Source organism: Arachis duranensis, chromosome 5, assembly GCF_000817695.3.
Source record: "Arachis duranensis cultivar V14167 chromosome 5, aradu.V14167.gnm2.J7QH, whole genome shotgun sequence".
NCBI lineage: Eukaryota > Viridiplantae > Streptophyta > Magnoliopsida > Fabales > Fabaceae > Arachis > Arachis duranensis.
The window spans coordinates 1,256,884-1,268,367 of record NC_029776.3 but is presented as its reverse complement, the minus strand read 5'-3'; the positions used below and the strand labels follow the sequence as shown (position 1 = coordinate 1,268,367).

General features: G+C 32.4%; 2 protein-coding genes across 2 annotated transcripts; one reads left to right on the top strand and one right to left on the bottom strand.

Moving 5' to 3' along the window:
- Nucleotides 1–1,133: 1,133 nt before the first annotated feature.
- LOC107487182 (patatin-like protein 2) lies at nucleotides 1,134–4,874 on the top strand. Its single transcript, XM_052262461.1, has 6 exons — nucleotides 1,134–1,271; nucleotides 1,622–1,972; nucleotides 2,271–2,421; nucleotides 3,034–3,118; nucleotides 3,779–4,145; nucleotides 4,589–4,874. Exons 1-6 carry the CDS (start codon nucleotides 1,134–1,136, stop codon nucleotides 4,595–4,597), a joined length of 1,101 nt encoding a protein of 366 aa, XP_052118421.1. The 3' UTR covers nucleotides 4,598–4,874.
- Nucleotides 4,875–5,484: 610 nt separating this feature from the next.
- Nucleotides 5,485–8,853, bottom strand: LOC107487185 (uncharacterized; the record flags this gene model as incomplete). Its single annotated transcript, XM_016107793.3, is given in 7 exon segments — nucleotides 5,485–5,837; nucleotides 6,007–6,154; nucleotides 6,241–6,459; nucleotides 6,949–7,348; nucleotides 7,817–8,333; nucleotides 8,422–8,496; nucleotides 8,644–8,853. Coding segments are annotated over 7 exon segments (1,698 nt in total), but the record flags the coding sequence as incomplete, so codon positions are not given.
- Nucleotides 8,854–11,484: the final 2,631 nt, after the last annotated feature.

Here is an 11,484-nt window from a genome sequence, read left to right as displayed (position 1 = left end):
TAAAAGTAATTTTTAATAAGTATAGTATTTGGTGAAATTACTTTTAAAATTTAAAATAATTTTTAATATAATAAAATTTATAATTTAAATAGTATAAAAATACTAATTTGAAAAAATACTTTCACAGATATTTTTAAAAGTATTCATGGTTGTTAAAAATTAAAAAATATATAATATTTTTATTTACCAAATATAAATTTATACTTTAAAAAAATAAACACTTTTTAATAAATTTTACTAAACCCATCCTTACAACTATCCACATCTAAGTATGTATTTTGATTTCTTTTGGTTTGATTCAGATTTTAAACCCTTTTTCTTCCTACTACCACTACAAAATAAAGGGAAAATAGCGATAGTTTAATTACCGATTTACGATAATTTTAAACCGTCGCTAAATATAATGCCAGCAAAACTACAAACGCAACACATAAGGGCGCAAAAATAATATTCTGCGGCAGATTCCAATAACCGCTGGTATAACCATAACAAATCAATAATTTTATGTATTGTGTATTGTATATCATTCAAATACACTATTTAGTGTATTTTGTATCATTCAAATTTTTATAAATAAAGAATTAAAATTATGGAAATAAATTGTCACTCTAATTTTAATAATATCATTTTTTATAAATTTATGAAATATATAATATATAAAAACATTATATGTAGCGTAACATTATAAAAAATAAAAGTGAAATCACTCATCTTCTAATAAAACTATTACACATATGCATTATTTACAAGTTAGAACAACGATTAAAAATTGCAATTGGAACTTTAGTTGTTCGACTACCTACCTTAACCTTATCATTTGTAATATGTTTATATAAATGTTACTTTTAACACATTATTATACTCCACTACGCAATATAATAATATATAATAATCTCAAACAATGCTTTACTCATTTATATATTCCCCTGCCCCAAAACAAAATTAAAGATCCGTATTTTATTTCAATAATCCAATGCCTATGTGAAGCATTATCATATGACACGAGCTTTATATACAGGCTTGATCCTTAAGCTTACATTCACGCCTTCCTTCGTTTGTTTTAGAGTACTCTTCTATAGACTCATTCTTTCTCTACTTCTTTAAGTGCTTAATTAGTGTCCTAATAAACCATAATGACTGGACTAAACTCATCAGCGAAGCTACCACCTCCATCAGTGGGAAAGTTACTAACTGTCCTCAGCATTGATGGAGGTGGCATAAAAGGACGCATCCCTGCTGTTGTTCTTCAATTCCTAGAGGGAGAGCTTAAGGTTAGATATATATATATTTATATTTAATTTAGTTTTAAAAAAATACATTTTTCATTATTTCCATAAAATTATTTATATGCTTTTATTTTACAGCAACTAAAAAAAAAATTAAAATTATTTTATTTAATTTAATATTCATATTTTTATACGTACAATGACATTACAACAAAGTAATTCAACGTTTAACAACTTAGCATTATTATTATAAAAGCTATAATTAAATAATTGTTGGTATTAAAATTATAGAAACTAGCTGTTCCAATATTCTTAACTGCTTACTGTTTAACTATATTTATTTTCTTGTTTTAGATAACAACGTATTGACCTAAATTTCTGTAATTTATGTATAGAAACTTGATGGAGAGCAGGCAAGAATTGCAGACTATTTTGATGTGGTTGCAGGAACAAGTACTGGTGGCCTCATTGCAGCAATGTTGGGTGTCCCAGATGCCAATGCAAACAACTCTCGTCCAAAATATAATACCGATGATATAAAAAATTTCTATATCGACGATGGTCCCAAAATTTTCCCTCCTAACGCTCCTACTCCTAATTCTGGGCCCATATATGATGGAAAATGTTTGCACAAAATTTTGAAAGAAGAATTAGGGTCAATTAGATTGGTTCAAGCGTTGACCAATCTTGTGATCCCAACCTTTGATGTTTTACGACTTAGGCCTACTATTTTTTCAAAGTATAAGGTGCTGATCATCATATATATAAAATCTACAACCAAGTTGGGTTGGTCTAGTGGTCACTAGTCCGCTTAAACAAGTGTCGGGGGTTCGAATCCCGCCTTGTGCATGCAGCAACCTATTGGTCAGACAAACTCTTAAATGGAGTTCAGTACCGCGACGGATTAGTTCTTGACCTGTCGGATTGGGGGATAGCGTGGAAAACCAAAAAAATATATATAAAATCTACATTTTTCTAATAATATAGAAAGAAAAAATAAAATTAGAAATAATTTGTTAAATAGAGTTTGTTGGTGGCATGCAGGCTCAAGAAGATAAATTCAAATACTTGAATGGGCTCCTGTCAGATATAAGCATATCAACTTCAGCTGCACCTGTTTATCTCCCAGCACATTGTTTTACCTCTGAAGATGGTAGCACAGAATTCAATATGATTGATGGTCGTGCAGCTGCCGGTAATCCGGTAAATTAAATCGTTATAATTTATATTTTCTAAATTATATAGCTTAAAATTAATTCTCATAAATAAATTAAAATTATTCTATAATTATTTATGCGCTTTCTATAATCATTATATGATATCAAAATTTTTATATTCTAAAAATCTAAAATTTGATATTTTATGAATTCTAGAAGAAAAGATTAGCATAAGCCAAATAAAAAAGAGAAAAAGGAGATCTATACAACACCATACAAAAATATCAGCAAACTTAAAAAACAATTTTTACTTGAAAAAGTGTGTTAAAAATATAATTATTCATATATTGCTTCTTTTTGGCTAAAACTTTTGAAAGAAATAATATCATTACTCATTTATCTAATAAATACATCTAAGAGTTTAATTTTAATACACTTATAATATAAAACATTTTATACGGTAGTAATTAGTATAAAATTATACTAGCGTAACATTAAGTATTCTTCCTTTTCAATATACTTAATAAACATTGATAAACTGAATTTTGATAGACTCAATTAAGGAATATCATTTGTGCCCATTTATATAAAAACTTTACGTGCATTATTATTTCCAATCACAACATTATGTATGTATAATATATTGTCAGGTATTGGTGGTTCTAAGAGCAACTCCAATGTTCTAAGAGCAACTCTAATGGGCATAGTTTTGAGGCCTGTTACTGACAAAAGCAAGTAGAAACCGTTGGAGGGGGAGAAAAACTGAGTTCCTTCACGGGATTCAATGTGAAGGGTTCCTCTGAACAAGGACTCACCAACATAATGAGAGCTTGTATTATATTGCATAATATGATTGTTGAGGATGAAAGAGACACTTATGCAGTAAATTTTGCTCAAGACTTAGAGTATGATGATGTCGAAAATGGCTTATCACAACCTCAGCTGGGAGAAGAAGATTTCGCACCATACCATCAATTTCTCCAACGAAATACCCAACTTCAAAATAGGCAGCAGCATAGACAATTGAAAGAGGACTTGATTGAACACATATGACAATTTCACAATGCTTGTCGTTAACTATAGAGCTTAATTATGTTTTTCTTTATATTAAGTAATTTTACAAATTAGTGTAACCCCGAATTATATATTGTGTATTATTGTTATATATGAATTTATTTAATATTCATATCTTTTAATAGTGAATTATTTTTAAATTTAAATATTTAAATTACATTATTTAAAAAAAATTATTATATTAATTATAAGTATTTTAATTAATTAATTAAGTAGGACCACAATAGGGACTAAAGTTAGTTCCTCCTAATGGAGAAGAGAGAAATGCTTTGAGTTCCTATTTACACGCAAAAGTTGATGTGGAGTAACTTTTTATGACAGGTGGGCCATAAACAGGAACTGGAACGAGTTCCCTACTGGAGATGGTCTAAGTGAATTAGGACAAGAGCAGATGAAGCATTCAGAGTTATACATAATGATGGATACAGCAGATGACTGCTCCAATATCTTACTGCTGTCTCTGGGTTGTGGAGTTCAACCGCCAGTGGCTGCGCCGGGATGGACCGTTAACACAGTAAATCAATGGAATCTAATAGGATGGATGGCTGAAATTGATTATTCAACGGGTACAATAAAAAGATCCCCTGCATTGGAAATTATCGGTGCTGCAACATCAGACATAGTGGATTATTATGCTTATAGTGTCTTTAAAGCTCGTAACGCTGAGCGCAATTACCTTCAAGTTCAAGTACATTCAGTTGTAAATTTAAATGAAAAAAGAAAATTAGGAACCAACTTAAAAATAATTTTATAATTTTTACTTTTAAAAGGTATTAAATTAATTATGTTTGTACAAAATTTATAATTAAATAACATTATATATTACTGCAGACGGATGCTCTGACCCCAAATATGGATAGGATGGATAATGCTTCTGAAGAAAACTTGAACAATCTGGTGAATTATGCGAATAACATGATAGATGAAAAAATTAAAAAGGATCAATCCAATAACCTTCCAACTCAAACCCATAGATGATAGTCACCAAAAAAAAAAAACCCATAGATGATACTACTACGTATCAACAAGAACTTATACGGTAATTTAACTATATATACATACATAAAGATACTTAACAAGTAGTTATTTTTGAATATGAATAATACTTATTCTTTAATTTATTGCATGTAGCTATGCTAAGATTCTGTCCGACGAGAGGAAGAGTCGAATCGCTAAATTGGGATCCAAGAATTATTAGTGTCAAATTGATGGAACTACCGTCGCAGCAAAGTCAATCGTCATCGTGTTGTTTGAATTATATTTATTTCCTGTGTGTGCATGTAGTTAGACATGCCTTCCCTATGTATGTGTGCTATGATAATTAATCCTTCTCTGTTGTAAATTTGTAATCATCTTTGTGCTTTGTTTTCAATTAACAAATAATGTTGCTTTTCTATTCTAAGAATCAACAAAAGTGATGATGAGTTAATCTTGTATCTCAATTGAATTTTTAGAACAGTTTTTTACTTTCTTTCAAAAGAGAAACTTTTATTCTATTATTATTCAGAGTACGAAAAGGAACGATTTTCTTTTTTCACATCAACTACTATTACAAAATGAATAGATAAACGATAAGATAACATAATTAAAAGAAACGAATAGATAATTAATTCATAATTGTAATCAAATATGGAATAAGAGTTTTTTACATTAAAAAATCTCATATATAGGAAATCACAAAAACTAATTATACTTTTACCTTGGAAAAAAAAGGTACGGACACAATCATCTATAAAAGAAGCTTAGCGTAGTTTTAAAAAGGGGACGTAAGAAGCAAAGTTACAAAATTTGATTGACAACTATTAGTAAAGACTATTAAAATTTGATTACAAATTACAAATTTTTAGACGATAAAAACTTAGTTAAAAGTTTGATAAAACTATAAAGAAATACAAAGTAATTAAACCTTACTGAAAGCACAAACTTAATATTTTATTTTTCTCAGATATGAGAATACATGCACACAGTAAACAGTCTACAATAGTTAAAATTAAAGAATGTAAATGCTTGCTCTATCCAAAATCAGGGGAGAAGAAGATAGACTCAATATATTAGAAGGACAAAACATATAGAAGAGAGAATAATTGATCATTCAGAAAAAGAATAATAGGAAACAAAATTGTGTGAGACACAGAGATATAATACAATTGAAACCTGGAAGACGTATATAACATAGTTTCCATCTTTTGCACGCAGCTTCCCTAATCTGGAATCACCTAATGACCTGTTTTATAATGATGCTAAACAAAGATTACCCCTCAGTGTGCTGTTTGCAGCCCTTTGGACCATAATGCTTAGACCCGCGCCTCACAATTTCGTTGCACAAGTAGCAGTAATGGCTTTGGCATGCCCAGCAAAACATGTGATTATTGTTTCCAACCTGTTGATCAATCCGGAAAAGGATAACAGAAAGTTGTCAAGTGTTGATAGAAGCACAGTTTTTCAATGTAGGAGTTGGATTCATCTACTTTGGAGCTCAAAAAGTAGGAGTTTGCACGATTTCAAGTTATATTTTTATAAGAAGCCAACAGAAAGCTTTGCTTGTATACCTTTGCATTGAACTGACGACAGTTAGGACAGGGCAGGCCGCGTTCCCGAAAGAGTTCAGCCTGTAGTTGCCCTACGACCTGGCGATGGTTAATGCGCTCTTGCCAGTTCTCAATCATTTCTTGTGGGAACAATTCACAGGATCCATCCCTAAAAGAGAAAATAGAATTTGAATATTCCGCAAATGCAAACTATGCAGAAGAAATATTTTATATGATTTTAACAAAACCATATACCTGAAATGCCCATATGGGTCTGATGGATCAATTAATTTGTTGCAGCGGTAACAAAAGTATGCTCCACAGTTACTGCACTTCATTTTGTTACAACCTTCGGTTCGGTTGATTGCCATGCTACAAGAAGGGCACAACTTGGAATCTCGATGAATTTCTTTGAAAACTATAACTACTGTTTGATTTTAAGATCATTGTTGGAAAAAACCATGATTAGAACATCTCAAAGTGCATGCCAACATCCAGGGCAGTAGTAACTAGTGAAGGACTCAACTCACATAAAAAATTAAACAAGCTACAACACATTTCATGCAATCATTTATACTCTTTTGATGGAATCAGTTACATGGATCAAACGACCCTATAGCACTTACTGTCATAGATCATATCAGTTTGAATAACAAAAAGCAATGAAATCAAACAGATTACTGATTAATCCAACTCAAAACATTAGGAAATGTATGAAGGTGTTAGTATCAGGAAACTGGAAGCAATCAAGGAAGTACATTGATGAACACCAGAAAATGTATGGTCACTTGACCATTCTAATTACGACATGAGAAGAAGCATATAAGTTTTATTGAATCAAAGAATTATTGGTTACTTACATTCTAACTTCCTCTAGAAAGAAGAAGCTCTACGGATCTCCAAAAACAAAAGGAAAGATACCAAGATCGAAATAACTAGCCAAACTATATAACTAAAAATTACTCCAAATATCATACCTGCAAAATTTGAAGTTTCATATCTAGTGTCATGCATGCTATGCCAACATGGCGTCGTTCCCGACAAAGAGTACAAAAGCTAAAAAAGCATTTTGAGCATTGAGCATGCTGATCTTCATCCTCTATGCAAGGTGTTTCACACCTTGGGCAATAAACAACATCAGACATTGATGCAAGTGTTCTCTCCAGCATCATGGATTCCCAGCGCTCATACTCTTCATCACCAAGCAAGTGTTTCAAAAGGCCAGGTGGAATCATAACCTTACATTTTGAATCAGGACATTGAAGATTACTAATGGTGCCTTCTTTTACATGCATCTGAGTGAAGGTCTGCAAGCATTTCAAGCAAAAGAAATGCTGACATGGTAACCGGACAAACTCGGTACCTGTTATATGACAAAAAAATAAATAAAACTAAAATGATTACTTCTCAATTTTAGTAGATGAAGTCACAAACATCAGGAATAGGTTCAACATCTATTCCTCTTTGAGCGAGCATATAGAAAATGGTGAAGAAAGATAGAATAGAGAAGGGGTAAAAGAACCCTTCACAGCAATAGGGCCAAGAATGTAGATAAAATTTAATAATATATATGATTCATCAAGAGCAGTATCAATATTTGAATACCATGAACTTATTTAAGAAGGCAACAAGCATAATAAATAACTTCATTTTAACAAAATGAACAATGATTCCCGACTCACAAACTACTCTGTCTGGCTAAAATCATGGAAAGCATGGACATAAAGGCAGTGCATAATAGTTGCATTCTTCAAGTGTATGAAAGACTAACTACAGAAAGAAATTTATTGATGATGTACATGAACTATGTCAAGAACAGATTAGAAATCACCTGGATATTCACTAAAGCAAATGCTACACTCATGTAATTCTTTGAGGAAGTTCTCATTATGCCGCTCTTTATTGTAACCTCGCAAGAAAGGAATAGCAGCATCAAGGGATATGGAACCTGAAACAACACGCTCATCTCCAACACAATTCACGCCATTCCGACCAAGTATAATTTCCTTATCAAATCCCAGGTGAGTAAGAGAAGAACTTTGTAACCAATCTACCCACTGGTATATTACTTCTTGCCCTTGCTGCTCTGCCCATATAGAATCCAACTGGGAGCATAGACTTAAAATATCTAAAGATTCCAACCATTGAACAGAGACTGTAAATAAAGGTGGTTGGTGGCTTGGATATGACTTGGGCAATAAGCAGGTCAAAACGATTGGTGGAAGATACTGAACTTTGAAAGAGTAGAAGAAGTCATCCGAATTGCCGCTTGCAACATCAAGTTCATTAGAAGAGTTCAGCTTAGCAATAATGGCAATTTCACCCAAAACTTCGATGTGTATTTGGATCTGAGGATTAATAAAAGTTTTAAAAGATCAAGTTAAGCTTTAAAGATAATATACATGGCAAAACTATGTTACTGGCTGATTGCTAAACCTGAAAACAACGGAGGCCTTTCCAGCTTTCAAGCTTGTTAACATTTTCTCCGTATATCGACTCCACCACAAGTAACTGCAAAAGAGAAATTAGGGAAAAAAAAACATCAACTTAGAAATTGCAAGTCACCAGCAAAATGAACAAATAACAACAGAAGCATTAAGAACATGTTCAAAATTGAATGCATATAGTATTGAATTTGGAGCAGAACATTGAAATAACCTCATCTTCCTGCAATTGGTCATTGGTACTGAGCTGCTCCTCCATTAACGCAGGCTCTTCCACCGCATCCAATAACCTACGAAGCCTATTCACAACATAATCATCGGCATCGTCGTCATCCACCTCCTTGCTGTTGCTCGAACAAGCCTTGTGATCTACCTCTCTTGTTACTGTCACAGCATCACTGACACTGATGTTGTTGTTGTTGTTGTTCTCGTGTGGTAGCGGTGTCACGTGATCAGCAGCAGGCACCGCCACAGGATCGGAGGTAAGGAGGGAATCAGAAGCAGAAGAATCAAGTTCTGATTTCTTGACGAAACGCAATTTCTGTTGTTGATAATGGTTGTGGTGGCCGCGGCGGTGGTGAGTCGGAGGAGTGGAATGCTGCTGCTGATGATGATGTTGTTGGTGGAGAGGCTTTGGAGTGAAGGAGTCGTCGTCGTCGTGGTGAGGGGTACGGTGGTGATTACGGTGGTTTCTGCCTCCTCTGGTCTTTCTGGTTGACATCGGAGACAGAATGGTCGTTTGTGGCTGCAGCGTGCGATTCTTTTTATTACAATTACTAATTTGTCTGCGCCTAAAAGTTAATGCTTTCTGTCTTAATTCTGAAATCTTAAACCGCCTTCTCCCCGTAAAATATCTAACTAACTAGGTAAGGTATATAAAAATGCAAAAAATGATTAAAAAAAAAAGATTTGAGGAAAATATAAAAGAAGAGATTAATGAATATTAATATTTTTTATTTTATTAACTTTTTTTGTGATTATTTTATTAGTTATTTACAAAAGAGCTTGATGCAATGAAATATACAACAAGAAATATTAAAAAACTATTAGAATTTATTTATTTATTTATTTATTATCATAAATCAATTATAAATAGTATTTTTCGTATATATATTACTTGTTTTTAAGTGTAGCATTATGATGCAAAATTAAGTTTCTCCACCTATGAAAAAATTCTATTTGGCTGGACTGGATCGGAAGCTCATCTAGATCAAATAACATTCGAAGTCCACGATATTATTTTAATTTCGATTTTAATATTGTGGTGTAATTTATACGAATGTTTCAGATTTTAATCTGCTTTGTTAAGAACGGGCAAAGATAGACGTAGTTCATGTATTTGACAGTGAGCAAATTGATGCATCTTCTGCATAGAATAAGCATGAGTTTGAAGGGATGTATAGAATAGGGGTGTAAGTTATCGAACCGGACCGAAAATTATCGTAAACTGAACCGAAAATTATAACAATCGATTTGAAAACCGAAAAAATTGGTTTTTTCTTACAAAACCGATCGGTTTGGTTTGGTTTTCGGTTGGCTCGATAGAAATCGAACCGAACATATGTATCCATTTTAATGTTTTAACCATTTTAATCTTTAACCTAACAACAAAATTTCCAACTCCTAACTATTTCAATGTTTTACTCTTATTATTTTAGTTTATTAACTATTTTGAACATCTAATTATTGTGATTCATATTTTGCTTATTAGAAATTAAAAACCGAAAAACCGACCAAACCAAACTGTTGTTGGTTCGGTTCGATTCGATTCGGTTGTTATAAAAACAGCATATCAAACGATTGTGTATCTATAGGAACCGAACATATCGGTTCGATTGATTTTTGGTCCAAAACCGAACCAAACCAAACCGATAATATACAAAGAATCTCTTATGCAGTTCTTTTTTTTTTCCAAAGGTAAGTTAAATTTTATTTCTTCAAAAAAGAAACAAGTGTCCAAAGAGGGACAAATAAAAAGCAATTGAGAATTCCCACTATAGGTGACATAACAAAACAGACGGCTAAGAAGAAAGGTAACGACACGAGGATAAGTGCTGAATTCTGAGTTTCATCTCAATGGTACCGCATCACTACATTAGTTATCTCCTCCATTGTAGTCTTCTTTCCTTCAAACACTTCTCTATTTCGGGCTTTTCAAATTTTCCAGCAGACAATCACAACTCGAACAAGTGTCTCAATGCCGCCCTGATTTTTGGTGGTGATCTGCAGCCACCATGACGCGAAATCAGAAGACCCATTTCGATCAACAGTCGTAACAGGAAACAGGGTGTCCCAGGTCGCTAAGGCAGGGCCACAGTGAAGAAGGCAGTGGGTGATTATTTTATCTTCCACCCAATTAAGAGTGTATTAATGTAACAATCATAGATATATTATTTATAGTCATATTCTACTGTATCAATCTTTCAGTTTTTCATCTTTTACATTCTGCACAAATTCCTATCCTTTCTAGGTTTATTCATTTTAATTAAAAGTGTGTATTGGCACAACTCTATTTAAAATGGTTTGAGAAATTATCCAAACATATTAAAAATCATGAAAAGACATATTCTTTTTTTAAAAGATAGTTTTTGAATATATATTGTTATTTTTATAAAAATATGATTTTAATTTTGATCTTTTGGTCTGTATACTGGATCAAAAAATTTTTTTCTTTTGGTCTATTTAGTCTCGGACCAGAGGCAATTAAATTTCCATTGCATCGAGGCTTCGACCTCGTCATGTGTTTTTGTTGGACCATTATCACAGGATTGATGTGCCTGAAGGGGATAGAAATTCTGAATTTGGGCTTAAAGGTGTTGAACTCTTGTGGGCTTATGGCTGCACAGATGGTGCCTCAGGGCCCAGTCCTATATTATATATGATGGAAGCAGTTTTTGGTCAAAAACTTTACATGTTGAAAACAAAAATAAAAAAGAAACATATTCCTTCAATTTAACACCAGTATATGCCTCTCTTTTTATTATATATAATAACCAAACAATATTCCTTCAATTTAACCGATTAAAGTCGACTATTTATAATATTTATAATAAAA

Bases quoted from the DNA above. Each gene is read 5' to 3' on its own strand.
- LOC107487182 (XM_052262461.1), top strand. From the start codon at position 1,134: ATGACTGGACTAAACTCATCAGCGAAGCTACCACCTCCATCAGTGGGA. The intron at 1,272-1,621 runs GTTAGATATATA...ATTTATGTATAG, and splicing joins TCCTAGAGGGAGAGCTTAAG to AAACTTGATGGAGAGCAGGC. The intron at 2,422-3,033 runs GTAATCCGGTAA...ATATATTGTCAG, and splicing joins TGATGGTCGTGCAGCTGCCG to GTATTGGTGGTTCTAAGAGC.